The sequence below is a fragment of the Sus scrofa genome, chromosome 2 (genome assembly GCF_054392235.1).
Source record: "Sus scrofa isolate SSC_HxYL_T2T_F1_AM1 chromosome 2, Sscrofa_HxYL_maternal_Yorkshire_Landrace_v2.0, whole genome shotgun sequence".
Lineage (NCBI taxonomy): Eukaryota > Metazoa > Chordata > Mammalia > Artiodactyla > Suidae > Sus > Sus scrofa.
The window spans coordinates 13,762,199-13,786,995 of record NC_139384.1 but is presented as its reverse complement, the minus strand read 5'-3'; the positions used below and the strand labels follow the sequence as shown (position 1 = coordinate 13,786,995).

The window sequence follows — 24,797 nt, the reverse complement described above, 5'->3', positions numbered from 1 at the left end:
AGGGAAGCTGGTCAATCCTGATTCCATTATCTGAAGCCTTGGTAGACCCTTGACTCATAGGTGATTAAGGATGGAGCCGGTCCTGCCGCCCCTCAGCTTGGCTAATGGAGTGTAACTGTGAGAGCGACTTTCTAATGAGATCAGCTCTCATTTCTGGACTCTCAGGTGGCCCATCCCGGCAGAAGAGAGTGAAAACCAATGCTTGTTGAGCCGAGAACAGAACAGGATGTACCTGCAGACTTGCTTCCCAGCTGAAGGGTCAAAAGAGAGAGCAGTAAACACAAAGAAAAGTGGGGATGATACAACAGGGCTAGAGAGAAGGCAAAAGAACATGGTTTCCAAAGTCAGTTCCCTTTATTAAATGTTGCTTTTCACAGACCAGAAATACAAAATAAAAGTAGAAATAAGCCCCAGTTAGGAGCTTCAGGCCTGACCTCACATGACCCCTGCTTGCAGCAACTTGAACAGGACAAGCAGCAGCTAGTTTCCAAAGGTCAGGAAAGTAGGACAAGGATTTGGATCCTGTACTGCCCTGCCTCCCACCCGATCTCTCCCCAAATTATAAAGAGCCATCCTTGCGAGGCAGCAGAGTAAGACGTCTCCCCTGCTGCCCCCATGAAGTGCATCCTGGCAGGAGCTTGTTCAGATGGCACAGAATCGAAGGACTGTATTTCACATGAGGAGAAACTGGTACCAGAACGCGGGTGGGGAGACTGGGGTATGACCGGGCAAGGCCAAGGAGAGAGAATCTTCCTCCTCTCTACTCATCAGATGCTGACCCCGAGTCCTCGGAGCTGGGGGGAGTACTGGCTAGGTCCTCTTCTTCAGAGTCCTGAAAACCAAAGTTCCCTTAGGAGCAAAGTACAGTGCGAATCCAGGTGTCCCCAACCACTGTGGTGAAGAGCCCCCACCTCTCCCCCCTGCCTTAACTCCAACACTAGCCTTCAGAAGCAGCGTTCGGTCGAGCCATGCCCCCTCATTATTCTTACAGACCAACCACAACCCCCAGTCCAGAAAGAACTGCCCCACCACCGGTTCAGATGCCCCTCATCCTTCCAGACCCTCAGCCCCCAAACTCCGGCCGCACCTCGCTCCGCCGTCTCTTCTTCTTGCTCTTGTTCTCTCCTGAGGAGCTCTCGTCACTGGACACAAACTCTTTGCTCTTAAAGCTCTCACTCAGCTGCCGTGATGAAGACTTGGATGACGAGCCCCTGGAGGGCGTTGATTTCTTCTCCATCTTTACCTTGACTTTTTTCTTCTTCTTTGACTTATCCCTACATTAGCAAAAGGGAAAAGGGGCTGGGCCCTCCGGTTCCCCCCATCATCAAAGCCAAACCTCTCCTGGCTGGAACGGAGCCTTTCCCAATCCCAGCCACACTGACCAGCTCAGTGAAAACAGCCAGCCAGGCATGTCAGCCCCAAGTGCCCCCAGGGAGCGCATCATAAATGAAGAACTAAAAGAATCAGGGGCTCCAGCGTGAAGCAGCCCACATACAAAACGTACTTAATGTTGCTGACTTTGTCTTTAAAAATGCCTGTGAGAGTTCCTGTCGTGGCTCAGTGGTTAACAAACCCGACTAGTATCCATGAGGACGCAGGTTCCATCCCTGGCCTCGCTGTGGGTTAAGGATCTGGTGTTGCCGTGAACTGCAGTGTAGGTCGCAGATGCGGCTTGGATCCTGCGTTGCTGTGGCTGTGGTGTAGGCTGGCAGCTGTAGCTTTGATTCTCGACCCCTAGCCTGCGAACCTCCACATGTAACAGGTGAGGCCCTAAAGAGACAAAAAACAAAAAATGAATAAAAAATAAAAATGCTTATGAATTATACTCCATAATAATTTTTAATTTCCCATACCTTCAAATAAAACTCACCCTCTTAGGAAAATGAGCCATATATATCCATGTGACTTCAAAAATTCTCTAGCACATTACCCACACCTGGACAACTGCCTACCAGATTTGTGAAGCACCGCCCGACTGCAGTCAGAAGCACATCTATTATTTTTAACACCCCAGTTCTCAACCTGGACCTGCAAAAATACCTGCCAAAAAAAGCAGTGAACTAGGCCATTTTGGCCCCAACACTCACCTCTTAGAAGATTCACCCCGGCCTCCCTCATATTCTTTCATGGCTTTTTCATATTCCCTCCTGGCATCCTCAGCCTTGCGATCCCACTCCTGTCACACACACACAGAGAAAAAAGAAAGAAAAATGAGACCTCTTCCCTGAATCAGGCAAAAAATGGAGAAAAGCTCCACCAATGGCCTATCACTCACTGCCCCTTTTATCAGTTACAAAGTTCACCACTCCTCATGTCTGCTGCCACTCACCTCTTTCTTCTCTTTGGACATTCCCTTCCAGATCTCGCCTGCCTTCTTGGAAAGATCCGTGATACTGATGCCTGGGTGGTCTGACTTGATCTTCTCTCGGCTGGCATTGAGCCACAGCATGTAGGCAGACATGGGCCTCTTGGGGGCATTGGGATCTTTGCCCTTCTTCACCTGCAGAGGAACCCAAATGGCTTCAGCCATCTATTTCCCACAAACCCTTGCATTCTCCCAAATAAATTATTTGGATCGCCTGCTTAAGGGGATAAAATGGAAAAAAGCCTAAACAGCACCAAGCCAGACTGAGAGCTTCCCAAGGGCAAAGACCATGCCCTTCTCCCCTCTACACCCCACTGTCATGCTCCTTAGGGGCCCCTTTCCTTGGGCTCCCAGGACAGAGGAAGCCTGCTCCTACTTCCGATCTCCCAGAAGCTAATTATCCCAAGGACTTTCAAAGATGCTCCTCAAGGCCATCATCACTGGCTACAAAAACCCACCTAGAGGACCAGTCAGCAGGCCCTATGGTGGGGGACAGAAGAAGGTGGCTTCCCTTCCCCAACGGCCGCCCCCCGCCCCCTTAGAGGAGGCCGCACCTCTGTGGGCTTCTTGCGGCTCTTGCGATCCTTGGCCATCTTGGCCTTTTTAAGCTGCTTCCGTTTCTTCTCATCTCGGTCACTGTCACCCTCGTTACTGGAGGAGCTGGCCGAGGCGTTGCTGTCAAACCTGTCAAGGAGAGTGGGTCTTAAGACACCGGGAGAGAAGACAGCACCCCCCAACTTCAGGACAGGAGGAAAATGAGTCCAAAGACACCTGCCCAGAAAGGAGAGTGGGAAAAGGACCGCAGACTCCAGCACCAGTCCCATCCCTGCTTCCTCCATGCCCAGCCATGGAGAATCGATCAATGAGGAAAAACAAATGAAGCCGTGGGCTTCAGCTGCTCTCCTTGACTGTAGGCTAACCCAGACCCTAACCATCCCCATGCTCTTGAGAGACAAAACCGTTGTCCCATCTTGCCCAGAACAGGCCAAGTCCACTTCACTACTTCCTTTGAACTAAACATTATAATCTACCCTATAATCTTTTCTGATGAAGAGATAATAAGTTACTGTATAAAAAGTGGGGAAAATCAACTTCAGCCCAACCCAGCACCCACCCACATAACAAACTGTTCTATCCGATACACGTGGAACTCCCCAGAAGATGGAACTACCTTCTGGCTAAATGGTGCTGAACCATTTTCAAGGCATTTTCACAAGCATCTGCTTACTGACCTTCATAAGTATGTGGCAAACAGAACTAGTTAGTAGACTCCGGCAGATTTTTTTCTTTTTGCTGCCCAACATTAATTTCCAGTTCTTCTGGATTAAGACAGTTCCAAATTCCCATTGGAAACCACCTTGCCCCCATTCAGGAGGAGCTCACTCCAACCACAGGCTCCAAGGGCAGGTATGTGGCTTAGCTCTAGCCCATCGGAGCTCACCCCAGTAACTCAGACTCAAGAGGGGACGGTAGCCACACTGCTCACCCCACTCTCAGAGAAATGGCGCTTCTGGGGGTTAAACCAGTAGAATTAAACCTGCCCAAAGCTTCTCAGGGTCATTTAGTGCTATAAGGAGCAAACTTATCTAAGATAAGGAAATCAGAAGAATTAAAAAACAGATTCCCCACAACTTTTGAATACTTGGATCCAGGTGCCTGAAGCCAGTTCTAGCATCAGACTCCCAGTTACATGAGCTTATAGAATTCCTCTTATGCTCAAGTCAGTTTGAGTCCATTTCTGACATGGGCAATCAAGAGTCTCGACGGATACCACACAAGGGGAACACTGGCACTTCACAGGTGAGGCCACCAAGATGCTACGCCTGACCCAAAGGCCCCCCCAGCGGGGAAGCAGGCCAGCACTGGCCCTTATTCCCATTCTCTCTCCACACTCATCTTCCGGCTTCACAATGTCCCTTGTACCTACAAAGCATCCCGACAACTTTCAAAACGTTTCCGTTTATCATCACCTCACTGGAAGTCACTTTTCCACCCTCGGTCAGCTGCTAATGCTGAGACGTGGGAATGTCCAAAAATCTTCTGGTCCCTTAAGCTTAGAGGCCACCACCTCACCCCCACGAGGTGGACCCAAAACTCACTCCTCTGCCACGTCTTCCTCCTCTTCACCTGGGTTGAATGACTCATCTGAAAAAGAGCACAGGACACATCAGCTCGGGCCCCCAGGGAAATCCAGAGGCCCAGCTCCAGCCCCAGGGTGAGCCCAGCCCTGGCCCCAGGGAGAGCCAACCGCCCCAGTGCCGGGCACTGCCCAGGCGAACTCACCGGTTTCTTCTCCTGAGTCATCGCTGCTGTCATTGGCATTCTCCTCCCGGATCTTGCCCTCCTCCTTCATCCGCTCCAGGTAAGCATCATGCTGGTCTTCATCAGAGTCGGCATATTCATCGTAGCTGGGGTTCATGCCCTGGCCAGGGAAGAGGCGCGAGTGAGGGCCGGCCCACCCTGGTGCCTGCACACTCAAAAGCACTCCCCATGCCTGTGAGTAGATCAGAGCAGCAGTGCCCAGAAGACCCTGGGGCCAGATTGTCCACACACAGCCGATGTGTAGGGCCTTGGCCCAGGACTTCCTGCCAAGGCGGTTAGTCCAAGCCCCTCCCTCTCCCAGCCCCACTGGGGGCTCCTAAGGGGTTGCAGAAACTGCTCTAAGGTCATGCTGAGGAAACCTGCACCGGGAGGGGAAGGGTCACACCACCTCTTTTTTCTATAAGGGTAAGAAGAGAAGAGAAAGTGAAAAGGAGGCCGGAGAAAGCCCTGCCCCTTCCCCACAGAAAGAACAGGAGGGGGGCTCACCCTTCTCCACCCACAGAGGTACCTCTTTCAGTCCTCGGTTTTTGATGTTGAGTTTTTTGGCATTGACAAAATCGAACAGCTTCCCGTACTCCTCCCTGTGAGGGGAGATGCACTGTGTGACCAGACAGGACGGGTCAATGCAGGGGTGAACCTGGTGCTGTCCTGACACTCAGCCAGGGGAGCCGGGAGCTCTTGACCACACGGTCCAACCAAGAGCTCAGAGACCCCCAGACGATGGCGGTGAGAAAGAGTCAGACGCCAGTCTCCAAGGCAACCTACATGGTCTCAAGAGTTTGGGAAAAGAAAAGGCGGTGGGGGGGGGGAACCTATTTACCGAAATGCACAGGGCAGGGGGAGGATGTCAGTGGGAGAGGGGGGTTCCATCATCTTTTTACTGGTCTGGATTTCATACTTCTCAGGGTGGTTATGAGGATTAAGTGTGAGGTTGTTTGTAAAACGTTTAGCCCACAGCGAGCACTCAATAGGCATTAGCTGCCGTGTTCTCGGGCACGAAGCTCATTCCAGGAAAGAGGGAGATAGTATTTCCATCGTGGGGTGAGGGGAGGAGGGGAAGGGCTAGCACTAAACACACAGAGCTTTCGTAATACGGAGAACCATTCTCTTTTAAGTACAGGAAGAAAAGCAACAGAGAGACTGCCAAAGGCTGAGCACTCCAAGGAGGAGGACCAAATTCCAGAAAGCAGAAGAAAAATTCCGCCCGAGGCCTGAAAAGTCAGTGGGGAGCCCCAGGCCAGACTTCTCGGTCGAGGCCAGGTCAGGACCAGGATGCTCGGGAAGTGACTGGCAGAGGAGCTCACCTCTCAATGCTACTGAAGGTATACTGAGTGCCCTGCTTGGTCTCAATCTCAAAGTCAAATGAACGGGTGGTGGTGGTACCACGGGCGAAGTTGACAAAGGAGATCTCGTCGAAGCGGATGTGCACTGGTGGCTTGTGGACGTAGATGAAGCCCCGCTCCAGTGGGTACAGCAGTCCGGAGCTGGCCTTGTAGGAGCAGGTGATGCACTGGGCCCCCGAATGCCTGGTGGAAGGTAAAGGGCCTCCAGTCAGCGCCCACCTCAGCAGCAGGGGGCATAGGGCCAGAGGGCACACCCCTTGGCAGCCACACCCCAACCAGGCCAGTAAGGGGCTGCATGCCCAACCCGGGAGGCGTTTACTGTGGAGACATGGCACAGCCCATCCCCGGGCCGGCCGGCAGCCCAGGCCTGCACCCTCACCCTTGGAAGTTGCCTGGGACTGTGATCTTGCGGTTCACCAGTGCCTTCATGACCCGGCTGACCATCTCGTAGAGGGATCCTGACATGTTCTTGGTGAGCCGCCCCTCAAAGCGCTTCTCCACCTCTTCCCTGCAAACAAGACGCGTGGTCACAAGCACTGCTGCCTTCGGATGGCACAGCTGCCCAGACCAGGGACACACTCACTCGTTCATGTTGAGAGTCAAGGAGATGTCCTCGTCCTTGGAGAAGAGGAGGATCAGGAAGTGGTAGCGGGTCTGGCCCTGCTTGATGGGGGGATCCAGGCTGATCTGGGAAGGAAGAGCCGACCAAGTTCAGCAGCAGTCAGTGCTCCACAGGGCCGTGCGGTTAACTGAATGTGGGGGAGATCTGTCTACTAAAGACGGGGGCAAAACCCAGCACAATGCACCCCCAGTGGTTTCTTACCACAAAGAACATCTGGCGCTGGTCCTTGTGGGGCAGCAAAAAGAGACGCAGCACTGTGGTGTAGGGGATCTTGTAATCGAAAGTCTTGCCGTGTAGGTGCAGAAAAGTGGGGTAGATGCGAATGTCGTAACGGCCTCGGGGAGTCAGACACTGCAGCTCCCGGAAGATGCAGATGGCATCTCCGGTGGCCTGGATCACATCCGCCTTCGACAGCACATTCTGGGCAAAGGCCTATAAGAGCACACCCTGGCAATCGAGCAGCAGAGATCCTGCTCCTGGGCCACCCAGGGCCTGCTCAGCACCATCTGCTCCCAAGAGACCAGGGGAGGCCTCACCTCAACGGGGTCCACGCCATCCTCCTGGGTGGGGGGCACGTAGAAGCGCACCTCCATGAGAGAGACCTCTGCATCGTCATTCTGGTGGAATTCCAGTGTCACCTCATTCTTGCCTGTGGTACACTGGGACACGTTGCTGAGAGGGATCTCGAAGACCGGCTGGTCACCAATGTCAAAGGAAAGCAGCTGCCCTGTAGGAAAGGGCACACTGAGCCACAAGCTCCTTCCCTCGGCTCCGCATAAACAATGTTCCTTCCTACCAGCCTAGAGGCTCCCAAAGGACAGGGCACTGAGACCATTTTGTTCGCACTGTGCCCCAGGGACCGGGCACAGTGCCTCATACAGTGTTGGTCCTCGATAAATACGTGATGAATTACAAACTGGTAGGAAATCAGAAACAGCGGAGGAGAGCAAAACAAGTTAAAGGCTGAAACCCTTCAGCCTACCTCCTCCCCGCAAACCTCAATCTTCCCCAGGACTCACCCCCAAACTTCACTGTTCCCCAGTTCCAACCCTTCACACAGAGGTCCTTTTCCATCAGCTCAAGGCGATAGTGAGTTTTGAAGAAATCAGAGAGTTTCTCGAACTCCTGTGGGAAGAGGGGAAAGAACAAGCCCAGTGAAACCCCAGTAGCCTTAACACAAAACTTGAGGGTCCTGAGATTATCTGCTTCTGAGAAACGACCCCAATAAACTTTCATCAGAAATCCATGCTGACTTAGAGCTATAATATTGTATAAAACACTGTTGAAAAAGGCTATTTCTGGGGACTGGCTGGACTCGGGCTGGGGGAGGAGTAAAGTAAGGGACTGACACTCCTGCTTGCAGGTCTCACAGTGTTTTTCTGACTTTGGACAGGTATTCCTTTAGTGAAAGTGGAAATGAAGTAAAGCCTTTAACACAAGCCGTTCAAAATGGAAAAACAACACCAACCTAAAACCTCAAGGTAAGCCCCTGAACCTGGATAAGGCAACAGGCAGAAACCACCAAAAAAAAAAAAAAAAAAAAAATCAAAACAGTAGAAAAGTTTCTGGAGTTAAAGCACAAAGAAACTCCCGAGACTCTGCAGCCCAAAGCTGAACACTGACTGCTTAATGGCTTCCACGGTCCTGCTTTAAGGATCCCAAACTAGCAACTGCACGGTTATCAGAAGGAGCCCCACTTCTCTCAAGAAGATTAAAACTAAAGAAGATGGCACAGTAAAGGGGGCTATGGCAAGGGGCATCTCACCGATTCTCGGAAGCCGTCGTACTTGTAGACGTGGCCATTTTTCGTGAGCAGTTTAAGTCCATGGCCCAGAGCTACTCGGCGCCAGATCCCTTCGGTCAACTCCCCAGCCTGGATGTTGTCCACTTTGCCCGTTTTACTGTTCTTGAAGATGATGCCCTGGCGGCTCAACCTCAGCCGACCATCATTCTGTTGGGAAAACAGGCCCAAATGCACAGGGACGACCATAGCGTAGAGCAGGGACGGTCCCACCCAACACCCATTCTGGGCTGGTCAGGTATCAGGCAGGAGCAATAACAGCTGAAGTGGTGAGGGCTGGCAAGAAGAGACGAGTAAGGCCAGAAGATCTGGATTCTAATCCTCGCTCTGGCATCCAGAACCCGTGCAGGTCCTCAGTTTGGGGATTCAGGATTGAGCAGCAGGTGTAGTCCCTTCAAACTCTGACATCCTGTAACTCTTGTACCCTCACTCAGTAATGCTTCTTGTTGGGGAACTACCAAATACACATCGAACTGACTTCTTTTCCAAAGTAGCAACATCATCAGCACAAGCTCTTGCGCGTGGATAAAAAGTCTACTCCGCCTCCCTCCCTCCATCTGTTTCAAAAGCCCCAGTCCTTCTTACCATAGAGCCTTTCACCTCCTGATACACGTCGTTGAACTCCAGTGTTTCTGCCATGCTGACCTGCCCCTGTAGGCCTCAACTGGGAGCTGGGCCCCAACTCCTGGGTACGTTGTGCAGATACACAACGCAGGCTGGGAATCTGAATTGAAGAGGGATAAGTGGATTGAAGTTAAGTGGAAAAAACAACACCTCATGCTGGCCACGGAGGGAGCCTAGTGGCAACCCTTCCTGTGCCTGGGATGTCTCACGATCTCCCTGCCTGGGAACCCTGCAAGCCGGTTCTGCAGAACTCCAGGGCCAGGCCCGGCCGGGGCTTAAGAAGCCGGCCCGAAGTACCTCTTACATCCCAACCAGACACCCCCTCTGGGCGCTCCACCGGGCGCCATGGCAACGAGCAGCGGAACCCCTGGGCCATCCGGAGCCCGCACCTCGCCCGCGCCCCAACCCCGCTCAAAAAGCAGGAGTTCCCTCCCAGCGCTCCCACCGCGCCGCGGCCCCAGGCCCACAGTTCTCCCCTCCCGCTAAAATGGATTCGCCCGCTGCCCGCGGATTCCAACGCGGAACAGTCCATCCCACGCGTCCCGCGGGGGAGCAGGGCCCTCGCCTTCCTGGGGCGCGGCGATAGCGACCACCTACTTTCTCAAGCTGCGGCCTCAGACGGCCCGCAAGCGGGCGGTGGGCTCGCTGGGGGACGCAGCGGGGGTGTAGGGTCCGGGGGGTCCGGGGGGGACGCTGGGGAAGCTTTTCCCGCGTGCGCGGCCCCGCGTCCCGCCACCGGAAGCCCAGCACGGACCATAGAGAGGAGGAGCCGGCTAGAGAGGCGCGAAACGCGGCCCGCCTTCGAGGCGGTCCCATAGAGCGTCCACAGCGCTGGAGGACCTGAGGGAAGCCAGGTTACACTGAAGTTCCGCCCGTTTGGCGTCCGACTAGAAAATGGGAGCGTGTCGGGCTCTTTAAAAATCACAGACACTCCTTCCGGGAACGACAAGACTTTAAAGAGAAACTGTGTAGTTGCATTTTATCAGACTTGCCAAAGATGCGTGTGCGTGCGTAGCAATGACGGGCGACTCTCTCCCGCCCCATAGTGGTTTCTGTGGAATAGAAAGGAGTTTGTAGGACAAGAAGGAAAATATTTAACGACTTGTGGAGAGAAATGACCCCTCCCACTGGCTTCGAAGAGAATGCGAGTGTTGGTATCGCTGTGACTATACTGCTCACCCCTGTCACAAGGGATTGGATCCTTTTTGAAGTGAGTTCACTGCACCCCAAAACTTGACATCGATAAATGCAAGGTTTGAGTCTCCTGGAAGAGGCTGGCCAGCGGCGGCGGCAGCGGCGGTATCAGGTTCAAGTGCTGGTGTCACATTCACCGTGGAGCCAGAACTGATTTGAAATCACAGCAGCCTGGGCTTTCATAAGCCAGATCCCCCTTATGGAGTCCTAGGGTGCACCTCGCAAAATCAGAGGAGGCTGGACGAGTAAGAGATGTTTGGATTCGTCTGCTCCAGCTTCCTTTTGAAGATCGGGAAACTGAGGCCCTAAGAGGAGTGGCCTGGGGAACAAAACCCAAAATCTACTTAGCCCGACTAGTGATTCTCCATTCGGAATGATTGATAATAGATGTCAAGTATACAAAACATTGAGACAGAATATTTAAACTCCAGATTTCTTTGACAGTCTGACCTACAGTTACCCCAGCTTGGGACACAAGATGACGTGAATGCACTGTTGCTCCCTGAACTCACGACTTTAACCTCTGGGTAATGGCTGTTCCCACGCTATCTAGCAACATAAGTCCAACTAGATTCAACAGATATGTATTGAACTCTAACACAGTGATAGGATTTGTGGAAACTAGTAAACAAGATGGAAACAGCCCCAGTTTTCCAGGCATGTGACATCTAATAAATGATTCAAATAAGTAAACTGATGGTAAAACAAAATAGAACAAGAAAATACCCAATGTGGGAGTTCCCTTCGTGGCTCAATGGTTAATGAACCCAACTAGGCTCCACAAGGATGTGGGTTCGATCTCTGACCTCCTTCAGCGGGTTAAGGATCTGGTGTTGCCGTGAGCTGTGGTGTAGGTCGCAGAAGCAGCTCGGATCCCACGTGGCTGTGGCTGTGGCATAGGCCGGCAGCTGTAGCTCTGATTCGACCCCCTAGCATTGGTAACCTCATATGCCATGGGTACGGCCCTAAAAAGCAAAAAAAGAAAAAGAAAAGAAAAAGGAAAAAAACCCAATGTGATAGTGCTCTGCAGGTAGAGCTTCAGTCACTGCCAACATGAGTAAGAAATAGGAACTATGTAACCCCAATCACCCTCACCCAGGAGACCAAGAGAAACATTCAGGAGACCCCTCCCCTTGACCCATGTATTGCCGGCAACTCAGGAAGGGAGGAGACGCCTGCAGAATTGAACGGCTTTAAGGAAGACACTCTGGATTGAAGGGGATACTCAGCTCAGGCAGGCTATTAGGTGGCTGGGGAGTGGTGTGTTGCAAGGGGCTTTAAAGAGAGCATGAAGCAGCTGGTGAGCCGGGATGAAGATGCAGCATAAGAGGATGGAACCGAAACGATAGACAGAGTGCAGATAAAACATGAGTCCCAGAGGGCCCTAGCCAGCTGCATCCCAGGCAATCAGGAGCCTGGGATTGGAGACCCCACCCCTACCATGACATCACAGGGGAGTGGGGTGGAGACGAACAAAAAGGGGGTCCCCCGCCCTGGCCTTGGACTCTTGGCAGCTCAGAGTGTCAAGAGCAGAGAGGAGCTGGGCACTGGGCTTAGGTGCCTGACTTAAAGGAGCAGCCTGCCCTTTCCTTGAGCCCCTCTAAGCTGCCCCCTCCAGACCTTGATCTCTGTCTCCCCATCTGATGACCTCTCCCTCCTGAGGCCACCACTGGGTCCCTTCTGAGGGGTCATTCTCAGCATGAACTGCATCTCAGATTTCTTTACCTACGAGACCACCAAGTCCGTGGTTGTGAAAAGCTGGACCATTGGGATCATCAACCGAGCAGTTCAGCTCCTGATCATCTCCTACTTTGTGGGGTGAGTCTGTGAACCTTCAGGTTCCAGGAAAGGAGGGCTTCCTGGGGTCCTGCCCCCCCCCCCGCCCCGGCCCCTCAGTGTCGCTGGCCAGCTGCCTGAGCATCTCCCCTCTGGGTGCAGGGGGCGGAGGGGGGGGGAGTGCAGGGAGAGTCTACTTTGTGGGACCACATCCCAGGAATTGGCCTCTGCTGCCACCACTGGGCATCTGGTCCCCAGATGAGTTCCTTTTCCCAGTGAATCCTCCGGAGTCGGACAGTAGGCACACAGCCCTCGGAGAGGAGTCCTTGTTCGCGGACCCCCCTCGGCCAGGAGCAGTCCCAGTGACCACAACCTTCCCCTCTCCCAGCTTCCCCCGACCCCCAACCAGAGAACAGCCAGACCCCCCCTACACACACACATTCCCCTCAATCAACTCTTTGGGGGTCTCAGAAAGGCGAGAGAGCCAGCCGGGAAGAGGGAAGGGAGGATGCTGAAAACAATGGAGATGTGCCCGTTGATGAGGCGGATGGCAGAGTGGGAGGGAGAGGATGGACCCGCTCTCGAATCAGGGACTCCCCTCGGGCGGGGCGGGGGGGTGGACAGTGCGAAGAGGATGTGGAAGGGGAGAGGAGGCCCTTGCTCTTGGAGAGTAGGACAAAGCAGGGGTGGGGTGGGGGAATCTGCCCCAGGGGTGGGGGCGGGGGAGAAACCCAGATACAAATACCAGTTAGGGGAAGAGTTATTGGGAAGAAGAGTGGCTTTTCCAAACATCATGTAGAGATCCTCCTTAAGAATCCAGAAACGCTCCCCTTTATCAGAAAGCACACAGTTCCGAGTCTACCTGACTCTGTACCCTCTAACCCGTCCTGGGAGTTACTTAAGAGCCGATAAGGGCTGCGCACCTCTTCTCGGCCCCCACCTCTTGGAGGCACCCCCCTACCTGCGCGCGCGCGCGCACACACACACACACACACACAAACACAAACGCAAAAGTCCGTGAGCGGACAGTGGCCCAAGGGGCAGGGGAAACAGGTTCTGTCCTTCCTGTGGTCATTCACACCAGGAAAGACAGGCAGAATCCTGGGGGCTTTTCCTTCCTGCCCTGGGGGTCTCTAGCCTCATGCTGTTCCTTGGCCAGTGGGTCTGCGACAGAAAGGCACTGCGGACTGTCACGAGTTAACACAAGGAAAGCAAAGGAGATGTGGGGGTAGGGGCTGGCGTGTGAGGGGCCCCACTGGCCTGCGAGGTCGGAGTAGCGTGTGAAGGTGTGTGCGGAAAGGTGAGCAGGTGCGGATCAAGGGATTTTGGTTTTGCTCCATGTGCTTGGTGAGAAGCACTGGGCTTCGTTTATGCAGATGTTGTAGGCCAGGCGGTCCATCTGGAGCTCCTTGCAGGAATGTTGAAGGGATTCAAGCTTTGGGGTAGGATTAAACGGCCTGTAAGTTCCCTTCCAACTTGGAGGTTTCCTGAGATCTGGTGTTGGGACGTGTTCCCCCATCTGCAGCCCCAGGGCTCAGCTGGGAGTTGGTTCTTAGAGACTCCATGTTCGTGTGCGTATGTGACGCTATTGTCTACAACCGCAAAATGGTATGTGGGTCCAGGTGAGTGTCAAAGCTGCCTCAGCACATTCCGGGCTGGCCAGCCTGGCCTTGTTGGCTCCAAGCTGGAGATTGATGGAGGGTAGACACGGCAGGCTCCAGGCCCCATCGGCTCGCCCCCACCCACACACTGCCCTCTCATCTTGATCCATCTGAGGCTCTATCCTCCGTGCTGGAGCCCCGCCTGCTGGGGCGGGCGTGAGAGGCTCTTTGGCGTCTTGGTACCCAAGCCCATCCATCTCCCAGCCTGACAGCTCCCCACGGAGCAGCGCCTGCCATCAGTGCGCTCTTCGGCCCAGCCTCCCCACCCCCCGGGCCCCATCTTTGTGCACGTGAGCCCAAGCACCGTTAGGATTTACAAATCCATTGTCCTGAATGAAGCAAAAATGTATGGAGCATCTTTTCACGGGAGGCGTTCTGCGTGGAGCAGAAAGCAGTGGGCAAAAACAGGAAGGGTCCTCACCCTTCTGGAGCTTCTGGTGCCAGAGATGGGCATTAATCAAATCAACCCCGCAAACAAATGTCAAATTCCAGCTGTGGCTCAGGGTTGAAGAAGAGACGGACGGTGCTGAGAGGGCGGCTAGGATAGAGGTCCTTGACCTGGTCAGGGAAGGCCAGGCTTTCTGGAGATGTGACATTTAAGCTGAGAGCTGAAGGATGAGGGGAAGCAACCCAGGTGAGAGAGAGGAAGGAAGGGGGTCCAAGGCAGAGAAGCCCAGCTCTGCCAAGGGAAGGAGCCTGACAGGCGGGGAAGAAAAGGTTTTTGGCTGGAGCAGAGGGACCACAGGCCGGGGGGGTGTGAGATGGGGGTGGGGTCACAGACGGAGGCCAGACCTGGAGACCTTCAGATCTCTCGTTTTTACAGAAGCGGAATGGATATGGATGAGAAGCTACTGATGTGTTTGGACTTATGTGGGGTGGGGGAGATGGGAAGACCACCCTGGCTGAGACACCAAGGGGTTGGAGCGGGTAGAAGCAGATGCAGCAAAACCTGTGATGAGAGGATGCAGTCATGTGAAGAGAGATGACCATGGCTTAGACTCGAGAGAATCTGAAAGGATTTTGAGCGCTTTGATGTTAATGCTTAACTAATACTTGAATCTCTTCTGTATTAGTCCTGCCAGGTAGACCAGATGCATCGCTTTACCCAGACCGTGTGTGACATAAGCCAACCATTTCTATTTGCACACAACACACCACTGAATCATTTACACACACACACACACACACACACACACACTCTCACACCTCTAGCCTCAGCTGCCTGTCTGTGGTTGACACCACTTCGTCCTGCCTTCCTTATATAACCCAGGTGCACAGAGAGCAGAATGTACTAGGAGTTTCTCACACTGGGCCTAAGTGCTGATGCCCAGTCTCCTGGCAGGGGCGGGGGAGAACTTCCTGGGATCCAGTCCCCTTTCTGGATCCTATGGGCCCCTGAGGAGGAGGAAGGCAAAGATCCCTGGGGCCTGAGTCACCAGAAGCCAGGGCTTGGCCTGAGGTTGGTTTCCAGGGCCTTCCTGGAGGAAGCCACCGCCCTGCAAGCCAGCAGCAAAAGTGGTCCCAGCCCTTTGATGCTCCCTCCATGGGAAGGGCCTGTGGTGGTTGATGGCACCTCTGACCCGGCCGAGCCCTGCTCTCCGTGCCCTGTTCAAGGCCCGATCCACAGACTCACTTGGGTTCAAGCCACCCACTTGGGTTCATGATATTCAACCCCTCTCAGATTTTACATAGAAGGTCAATGTGTAAAGCAGTTAAAAGGGGGTGCTGCCCCAGTTTAAAGAGAGGTGCCTGGAATGCCACCTTCTTGGCCCCCTTCCCACCCTCTCAGCCCGAGGCAGCCCCTGAGGTGACACTGGCGGGGAGCCATGTGGAAAGCCCCATCATGCAGATCAGGAGGGAGGAGTGGGTTTCGTTCTTGTCTCCCGTCCCCCTCAGCGCAGCCGCATGATGGAAAGACCTAGTTAGAAGCCTGGCCCTGACACCAACCAGGAGTGGAGCCTGGGCAGGTCACCTTACATCTCTACACCTCAGTCCCCACATCTGGAAAATGGGTTTAGGAACACCTCCTTGGGAGGGTGCTGCCAACGGGAGGGAACGTATGTCAGTGCCTGCCTGGGCGGGGGGTGCCTCAGTGAGAAGGACGCTTATCCCTTCCCTCGGCATGGCCCCCCCTTCCCTCGGCCCAGCTCACACCCTCCTCAGACACCCCTCTGCTCGCTGCACACACAACCCACGCCCCTCAGGCCCACCCCCGCCTCCCCGACTCCCCAGGGGTGGACAGGAGGATGCCGGGATGCTGGCCGCCTTCCTGCACATCCCACCTGCCAAGGAGCTGCCACCCGCCTTCCGCTCTATAAATAATGAACCAGGAACACGAGAAAAAAAAAAGTCAGAGCCGCAGAGTAAATGCCAAGAATCGAAGGCTCCGTCCTTCTGCATCTCCTCGGCCCTGGCCTCTGGAGACAGACTCAGCCCCTCTGTTCTGGAAATGAAACGTCTCCTTATTCTGAGCGGCCCTGATGATGTCCTCCGGCCCCACGGGGCCTCCGAAACTCTTCCGCTTCTTATTTAACCGGGAGAAAAAAATTCCAATGTGGCCTCACCTCCCCCCCACCAGCCCTCCGACTGGGCACAAGAAGGAGCCTTGAGGGAGGACGCGGAACCGGAAAGAGGCTGGTTAACTGTCCCTGGAGCCCTGGGCTCTGCCTCCTGAGACTGTCCTGAGCTAGGAGATGCTGTCCCTGGTGACGGGGCAGGGCCAGGGGGACGAGGACCAGCGTCCCGTCCAGGGGCAGCTGTGGCCAGGTGCTGAGCTGGGACACAGCTGGGGACCGTGAGCGCTCCACGGCCGTCAGCTGGGGTTGGAACCCGCACTCCAGCCTGGGGAGTTAGCACACTGCTCCATGCCTCAGTTTCCTCCTTTGGAACATGAAGATAATGCCACAGCTATCTCCTTGACTTGTGAACAAATGTTCGATGAACCCTCAATGCCTAGGGCACTCGGTGTGCCGTGTTGATTAGATAATAATCCTCTGAACCCTACTTCTCATCTGAATGTCCCCAGACTTTAGGAGCAGGGGAGGGGCCTCAAGAAACCATTTCACTTACCAAGCCTCAGAGGTGTAACCATTCAGTGACTGGGCACACGGAGGTTCCAGAAGGGAGTGTGGTAACTGTGTCTCCCACTTGGGTGAGGCTGCAGCAGTGGCAAAGATGCTCCAGCTGGGACCTCACTCCTTTCCCTCCGAGGGTCCCAGCCCGGGCACTGACAATGCTCAGCTGGATGACTTCGCTGTTTCCCGTGAAAGCGATGCTTCTTCCCTTTGGCAAGGACGTCAGGTGGCAGGTAGGGTGTCTCTGGGAGCCACAGACCCTTGGGACACTTGATGAAACCCCTCCCTGTTCAAATAACAGGAGAGGAGTTCCTGTTGTGGCTCAGCAGTAACAAACCTGACTGGTATCCATGAGGATGTGGGTTCGATCCCTGACCTTGCTCAGTGGGTTAAGGATCCAGTGTTGCCGTGCGCTGTGGTGTACGTCTCAGAGGCGGCTCGGATTTTGTGTTGCTGTGGCTATGGTACAGGCCAGAAGCTGCAACTCTGATTCAACCCCTAGCCTGGGAACCTCTATATGCTGCAGGTGTGCTCCCCGCCCCCCGCAAAAAAGAAGAAAAGTGCCCGACCGATTTTCACAGGGGGGTGGTATTCCTGAGAGCATCTTACGAGCACTCAAATGACTTCACTGTACACCCAGCCAGATGTCACCTGGGGTAAGGCAGCCACAACTCGCAGAGGACAGGCCAGGAGACTGCTGCCAGCCCTGGCTGTGACCCAGCTTTTCTCTCCCACTCAAGACAGCATTCGGGATTCAGGCGCCTGAGGGAGGCCCCCCTGGAGGGAGTGGGGGAACTCTGAACCCTCTCGCTGAAAACTGGAGGAGGAGCTGCTGGCAGATGTCAGCCTCTGTTCCCATTAACTGGACCCCACAAGTGACTGTGACCCCTGCCTGCCCCCGGAGCTACTCCCCTCTGCGTTCCTCAACAGTAGGGAACCCCAGAGGTCAGAAATCTCCTGGGCCTAAAGTTCCCTCTTTATTTTTTTGCCTTTTTTGTTTTTTTAGGGCTGCACCCAAGGCATATGGAAGTTCCCAGGCTAGGGGTTGAATTGGAGCTAAAGCTGCCAGCCTAAACCACAGCCACAGGAACACCAGATCCGAGCCACGTCTTTGACCTTCACCACAGATCATGGCAACACCACTTAACCCACTGAGTGAGGCCCGGGATCAAACCTGGGTACTAGTCGGGTTCGTTACCTCTGAGCCAGGATGGGAACTCCCAAAGTCCCCTCTTCATAAACTCCTCAGGGCAGCTTACTTACTGCCCTCAGCCACCTCCCAGCCTAGGACCCCCCAGCTCTGTCTCCTCTGCACCCCATGCTCCATTCCTTCTTCTCATCTTCATTTGGTGGGGTTTTCCCGAATCAGAAAATGACCCTAGGAGTTCCCACTGTGGCTCAGCAGGTTAAGAACCTGACTAGAATCTGTGAGGATACAGGTTCAATTACTGGCCTCGCTCAGTGGGTTAAGAATCAGTGTTGCTGCAAGAAGCTGCACCATGGGTGGCAGATGCGGCTTGGAACTGGCGTAGCTGTGGCTGTGGCATAGGCCGGCAGCTGCAGCTCCAGTTCGGCCCTTTGCCTGGGAATTTCCATATGCTGCAGGTGCAGCTGTAAAAAGAGAAGAAAAAAAAAATGACTCTAAGACAGCATTCTGAAACTGAGCTCCTAGATGCCATGAGACATTACCACTGCTTCTCCCAAACTGAATGCACCGAATTTTCCAAACATGTGACAGGGTTTTTTTTGTCTGCACTGTGGGGAATATGCCTGCCCTAGTGCTGTCAGGAGCACGTGGGATGGCCCCTCGTATTGAGAGGCTTGAGGGCTGTGATGGGTGATTTCACATAGAAAGGCGGGCGCCTTGCAGAAAGGCAGAGGAGAGACAGTGATGCGTCAGCAGGCCCTTTGTGCTGCTTGGGAAGGCTGGGAGAGTCTGGGAGGGGGACAGGGGGGTGTGAGGGATGGAAGAAGTCAAGGAACCCTCTCTCCTCATGGTCCTGCGTGGGCTTAAAGCTGCAGGGGAAAGCCAGTACAGGTAAATGTCCACTGGGTGGCAGCACAGTCCAAGGAGTGAGATTAGAGGCCCCACCTCCCTTTCCACCCAACTCCTTTTACCTGCCACCTAAAGGCTTCGCAAGGCCCCTCCCTTCCTCCTCTGTTCCTTCTCATCCCACCCCTGCACGGATGGAGCCTCTGCCAAGCACCCAGCTCCCAGGGCCTTCACTGATTTGTTTGCTGAACACCTACTATGTGTCAGCACATAGAATACAGTCATGAACAAAGCCTGAGATGCAAAGGTCAGAGGCCTGGGATCCTCTCCTCTCTCTGCCAGTCAAAGAGAAATGACAGTGCATGCTCAATGCGGGTGAAAATTGGTTCTTGGGGAGTGAAAAATATCTCACTCTTTTTATGTTGAAAGCAAAAATACACAAACCCTGATAAGCAATGAGGTCCACCTGTGCAGCACAGGGAACTATATCCAATCTTTCGTGATAGAACATGATGGAAGATAAATATGAGAAAAGGAATGTTTATACATATATATATGTGTGTGTGTGTGTGTGTGTGTGTGTGACTGGGTCACTTTGGTGTGCAGCGGGAATTGACACAACATTGTAAATCAACAATAATTTTTTGAAAAAAATGTACAAACAAGACATAAATAATATCTACAGTATTAAAATTTTGAAGAGTTACTGCTGTGGCACAACAAGTTTGCTGGTATCTCTGCAGCGGCAGGGACATGGGTTCAATTCCCAGCCTGGCACAGTGGGTTAAGGATCCAACATTGCTGTAGTTTCAGCGTAGGTCACAACTCTGGCTTGAATTCAATCCCTTGCCTTCTAACTCCATATGCCGCTGGGCAGCCAAAAGAGAAAGAAATTTCAAAGAAGGGGTACATTTAGGGAAAAAAAGTCTACAAGTCTCCTTAGAGGGAATGTGGAGGGCAAGGTGGAGGAACACAAGCCTACACCAGCCCAGGGCTCACTCTTATAGCCCAGCTTCCCCTGGCTGGGCACCTGTGTCCTTCTGATGTTAGCAGGAAGGGGACCTCGCCCAGCCTCTGATGGGTCTAGCACCTCCTCTGTTGCTCTCCACCCCTGCTCTCCTGCCCAGGTGGGTTTTCTTGCACGAGAAGGCGTACCAGGTGCGGGACACAGCCATTGAGTCCTCGGTGGTGACCAAGGTGAAGGGCTTTGGACGCTATGCCAACCGAGTCATGGACGTGTCTGATTATGTGACCCCACCCCAGGTATGGTCCCCCTACGTACCCCAGAGCCCTGTGGGTGCCTAGACTCAGGGCAGTTTGGAGATGAGGGGGTGCTGATGGGATTCCCAAACCAGATTCTGTGGCATCGGTCATCCAGAAAACCCCTTCCGCAGCGGCTGGGAGGTGCTGGGGGCTTGGGCCTGCCTTCCCACTAGCTAGCACCAGGTGTCTGGGTTTCTCTCCGGCTCTGCCCCAACCTGTCCTATAAATGAGGACAACACACAGAGGAAGCAAGAAGGGCCAGGTGGGCGGTTGGAAAAAGCCTGGCTTGGACCCCACCTCTGCCTTTTGTCAGCCCTGGACCTTGGCCAGTTCTCTTAGCCTGAGCCTCAGTTTCCTCCTCTCAATAGCGGGAGTAGCAGTAGTACCTGCCTCGAGGGGTGGCACTGTTGCATTTCTCCCCTCCCTTCCCTTCCCAAGGGCACCTCTGTCTTCGTCATCATCACCAAGATGATCGTAACGGAAAACCAGATGCAAGGATTCTGCCCAGAGGTGAGAGGAGGGAGAGAGGGAGGTTGGATGAGACAGGTCGGGGAGGAAAATGGGGGTGGGGGGCAATATGGGGGTGGGATGGTGTAAGCAGAGGCCCAGGGTCCAGCTTTGGAGCTGGGGCCCTGGGACCTCCACCCTCCAGAGGTGGTGGGTGGGCTCCCCCAGAGCCAACGCAGGCCCTGCACCCACCTGTCTCCCCACAGAGCGAGGAGAAGTTCCGCTGTGTCTCAGACAGCCAGTGTGGGCCCGAGCGCTTCCCAGCTGGGGGTGAGTGTTGCCCCCTCCCCCCTCACAACCCCAAGATGTCAGCAAGTCCCCCACAGGGGAGAGCCCACCCTAGGCAAGGGAGTGGGAATCGCCCCTTCCTTGTAACTCTGCCAGCATTAATAGCTGCCCACCGTGTGCCACCCAGTGGGGCCGCCCCCAGAGACATTCCCGGTCCAGGGATGGTGGTGACAGACAGGTATGCCAGGAAGTGGCAAGTGCTATCATGGAGGGACTGTGGGATCCCTGGGGTCTGGGGAGATTAGTTCCTGGTGGGTGACCCCAGAAGGCTTCCTAGAGGCAGGGACGCTGGAGATGGGTCCTGAAGTCTGGGTAGGATTTGGCTTCAAAAAGGGCATCCTAGGAGTTCCTGCTGTGGCGCAGTGGGAATGGCAGCATCTTGGGAGCACTGGGATGCAGGCTCCATCCCGGGCCTGGCCCAGTGGGTTAAGAATCCGGCGTTGCCGCAGCATCGGCGTAGGTGCAACTGTGGCCTGGATCTGAGCCCTAGCCCAGGCACTCCACATGCTGGGGGGCGGCCAAAAAAGAAAAAAGAAAAAGAAAAAAAAGGCATTCTAGGCAAAAGGAACAGAGGCAGCAAAGGCTCAGAAGAGCGTGATATGAGGGTGTCTTCAGAGTGACTGGGGCTTGGAACGTATGAGGGGAGGGCTGTCACCTCCCTCTGGCTTGGTCTGGGCTATTGGGCCCCAGTTGACCTCTCTGACCCTGCCTGTCCTTACCCTACACCTGTGGGGTCCCTTGCGGGGGGCTGCAGGGCATCCCTGATGAGGAAGGGGTGAAGGGCCAGACATGCCCCCAGCCATTGTCACTCTGCCCTCCAGGGATCCTCACGGGCCGCTGCGTGAACTACAGCTCTGTGCTCCGGACCTGTGAGATCCAGGGCTGGTGCCCCGCCGAGGTGGACACGGTGGAAATGTAAGGACCTGAGCCGACGACAAAGGACCCGCCCTAGCTCTGCTTTGCCAGCAGGGGGAGCTCTGCATCTCTGAGCTCTCAGGGCTTCTCCTGGGCACCTCCAGCCCTGTCCGCTCCATGGGTTCTTCCCCAGCCCGCCCTACCTGCTACCCTCCAGTCCCTCTGCCCCTCAGACCCACAGAGGCCATGATCACGTGTTTGTTGGGGGACACCCAGAAGGAAGGTGGTCCCTGGGCTGGAAGCTCCTTCTGTTTCCCCTTCTTCCAAGAAGCTAAGGCCCCCTGCTCTCGCCCACAGGCCTGTCATGATGGAAGCCGAGAACTTCACTATTTTCATCAAAAACAGCATCCGTTTCCCCCTCTTCAACTTTGAAAAGTGAGTCTGAGCTCCCACCCTAAAGCCCAGAAACAGTGCAGCCACCCCACTCCGCCAGGCGTGGAGACGCACACGCCTTCACCATGAATCACCCCCTTTCTCCCCCTCCACCAGCTTCCCTGGGCACATATTCCCGACACACCGTCCCCCCGCAATGCAGGCCATCTCCACCGAGTATTAGGGGAACTCAGGGGCCAGTTTCTCTGCAGCTCTCTGCCCTGGGGCTCAGGACCCCACATGTGGGTTTTGCTTCGGCAGGGGGAGGGCCTAGAGTAACCTGGGCCTGGAATTGGGACGCCTCCAAAGGCGGGGCCGAGGGGCCCCTCCCACCTCCGTTCTCCCCCCTCTAGCCCCTGTGCGGCTGTCCTTTTTCTCTTAATTCAGCCCCTCTTCAGTGACTCCCCCATTCAGCGACTCTTGGGTGGGTGCCGGCCACGTGCAAAGCACAACAGAGGAGCCATGAGTAAAGACTCCTGCCCTCTGGGAGCCCGGCACGCAGACCCTAACACGGGAGGGGGTGATGGCAGTTACCGGAAAGATGCAGGGGAGGTTAGGGGGAAGGTGGGTGTCCAGGAGGTCGGGCCCAGAGGGTAGATCGGCCCGAGAGGCTAGAGGAAAATCCAGTCGTGCCAGTTCTCAGATTAACCCTGGGCCTCCCCTGGCTCCTCTCCTCTCCAGGGGAAACCTCCTTCCCAACCTGACGGCCGCAGACATGAAGACGTGCCGCTTCCACCCCGACAAGGCGCCCTTCTGCCCCATCTTGCGGGTGGGGGATGTGGTCAAGTTCGCGGGGCAGGATTTTGCCAAACTGGCCAGCACGGTGAGGACCTAGTCACTCTTTCTTTCCGCTGCTTGGGGGCCCTTTGGCAGGTGGTCAGGATGCTGGGGAGGAGGCCCTGAAGGGCGGTAGCGCCACCTGCTGGGAGAGGCCTGGGCCTGCAACTTGGCCTTGGGCCTGTTCTATGGGCACCTGCCCTGAGCCGTCTGGCCTCCCTCTCTCTTCCCTGAAAGCCTCGGTTTCCCATTCCTTTCTTCACGCTTTACCTGCAGGCAGAGACCACAGATCTCCAAAAAGGCCCACACCTTGGGAAAGTGGATCTGTGGCCACTTTCCTGGGTTGTAGCAAAGGAACTAAAGATACCAAAAACAGAGTTTAGAGGCTCAAGGGTTTAAGTTACTGTACTTCTTTGCCAAGCAACACATGACAGTTTACTCTTCTTTCTCCCTACATCCATCCTCCACCTAAAGGAAGGAAAGAGGGGGAGTTCCTGTAGTGGGACAGCGGAAATGAATCCGACTAGGAACCATGAGTTTGCAGGTTCAATCCCTGGACCCACTCGGTGGGTTAAATCCAGCATTGCCGTGAGCTGCGGTGTAGGTCACAGAAGCAGCTCGGATCTGACATTGCTGTGGCTGTGGCATAGGCCGGCAGCTACAGCTCTGGTTTGACCCCTAGCCTGGGAACGTCCATGTGCTGCAAGTGGGGCCCTAAAAACAAAAACGAAAACAAACAAACAAGAAAGGAAAGAAATCATGTGTATAATTGTCACAATTCCCCCACCCCTGGGGGGCCTCATCCACTCCAGCCGAGGACAGGGAGCTGGCAGGCTGTGGGAGGGCTCAGATCTGCCCCCTTTCTCCATCCAGGGCGGAGTTCTGGGCATTAAGATCGGTTGGGTGTGCGACCTGGACAAGGCCTGGGACCAGTGCATCCCCAAATATTCATTCACCCGACTTGACGGCATTTCTGAAAAGAGCAGCATCTCCCCTGGCTACAACTTCAGGTAACCCCCGTCCCCTGGGACATCGGGAAAAGTAGGCAGGGTTGACCTAAAGAACTAGACCTCCAGGAGTTCCCGTCGTGGCGCAGTGGTTAACGAATCCGACTAGGAACCATGAGGTTGCGGGTTTGGTCCCTGCCCTTGCTTAGTGGGTTAAGGATCTGGCATTGCCGTGAGCTGTGGTGTAGGTTGCAGACGCGGCTCGGATCCCGCGTTGCTGTGGCTCTGGCGTAGGCTGGCAGCTACAGCTCTGATTCGACCCCTAGCCTGGGAATGTCCATATGCCGTGGGAGGGGCCCAAGAAATAGCAAAAAGACAAAAAAAAAGAACTAGACCTCCAGCAACAATGCATCCTGGGAAGAGAAGGTCCCTTGTGCCCCCCTCAGGTTTCAGCTAAAATCAGGGAGGACTTTCCAACAGTCAACCCCTCCGAGATGGCAGGCCATCCTGTGAGCCAGTGGCTCCCAGTCACAGGGAGGGACTGTGAGGAAGAGTCATGCTCCCAGGTGGGCCACGTGACCAGGGTCTCCTGAAATGTTGGGTTCTGTGATTCTGACCCGATTCTTAGCTCTGGCTCTGAAGCTGTAATGCGCCAAGCAGCCCCACTCCTTCTCCTGTCCCTGAATTTTTTGAGATTTTCTTGATCTGCAAAGCTCTTAGAGTGGTAGCTGGTATCATTTTACAAGGTGGGCATTTTGCCTTTCTGTCCATAACCAGGAGATTTCATCTGAGTCACAAAGGACAATTACAAAGGTTCATCGGGGTCTTTCTAAACAAGAACTCATGCCAATCTTTAAATATTATCTAATTTACATTCCCAATGGTCTTGAGACATGAGGGCTCCCCCCCCCCCCCACTTTGAAGAAAAAGAAGTACTTGGAGATAAACTCTTG

At 54.6% G+C, this 24,797-nt stretch overlaps 2 protein-coding genes across 3 annotated transcripts in view; one reads left to right on the top strand and one right to left on the bottom strand.

Moving 5' to 3' along the window:
* Positions 1-335: 335 nt before the first annotated feature.
* SSRP1 (structure specific recognition protein 1) lies at positions 336-9,821 on the bottom strand. Of its 2 annotated transcripts, none has more exons than XR_014836960.1 (17): positions 9,675-9,821; positions 9,039-9,177; positions 8,418-8,603; positions 7,672-7,777; positions 7,189-7,379; positions 6,854-7,084; positions 6,614-6,717; positions 6,410-6,538; positions 5,992-6,213; positions 5,174-5,268; positions 4,649-5,084; positions 4,465-4,510; positions 2,920-3,049; positions 2,330-2,500; positions 2,088-2,176; positions 1,088-1,274; positions 336-832 (listed from the first exon to the last, which is right to left on the bottom strand). XR_014836960.1 is itself a non-coding variant. In XM_003353864.5 (17 exons), the coding sequence occupies exons 2-17, from the start codon at positions 9,090-9,092 to the stop codon at positions 761-763; spliced, it is 2,130 nt and encodes a 709-aa protein (XP_003353912.1). In that variant the 5' UTR covers positions 9,093-9,177; positions 9,675-9,821; the 3' UTR covers positions 336-760. The 2 variants fall into 2 exon arrangements, 1 of the variants encoding a protein (XP_003353912.1); XM_003353864.5 differs by having other exon boundaries at positions 4,649-4,787; positions 5,196-5,268.
* A 1,952-nt stretch (positions 9,822-11,773) lies between these two features.
* The window catches only part of P2RX3 (purinergic receptor P2X 3), a 32,879-nt gene continuing 19,855 nt past the window's right edge, over positions 11,774-24,797 (top strand). Inside the window, exons 1-8 of the mRNA XM_003353865.6 lie at positions 11,774-12,089; positions 19,903-20,038; positions 20,477-20,548; positions 20,752-20,815; positions 21,655-21,748; positions 22,046-22,123; positions 22,802-22,943; positions 23,771-23,907. Of these exons, the coding sequence (XP_003353913.1) occupies positions 11,971-12,089; positions 19,903-20,038; positions 20,477-20,548; positions 20,752-20,815; positions 21,655-21,748; positions 22,046-22,123; positions 22,802-22,943; positions 23,771-23,907 (842 nt within the window). The 5' untranslated portion in view covers positions 11,774-11,970. The remainder of the gene's footprint in view (positions 12,090-19,902; positions 20,039-20,476; positions 20,549-20,751; positions 20,816-21,654; positions 21,749-22,045; positions 22,124-22,801; positions 22,944-23,770; positions 23,908-24,797) is intronic.

Excerpts from the sequence above, each read along its gene's own strand:
- SSRP1 (XM_003353864.5), bottom strand. The coding sequence starts at position 9,092 with ATGGCAGAAACACTGGAGTTCAACGACGTGTATCAGGAGGTGAAAGGC. Across the intron at positions 7,778-8,417 it reads ACGACGGCTTCCGAGAATCG|GAGTTCGAGAAACTCTCTGA; the intron begins GTGAGATGCCCC and ends CTCTTCCCACAG. Across the intron at positions 6,539-6,613 it reads TTGACTCTCAACATGAACGA|GGAAGAGGTGGAGAAGCGCT; the intron begins GTGAGTGTGTCC and ends TCTTGTTTGCAG.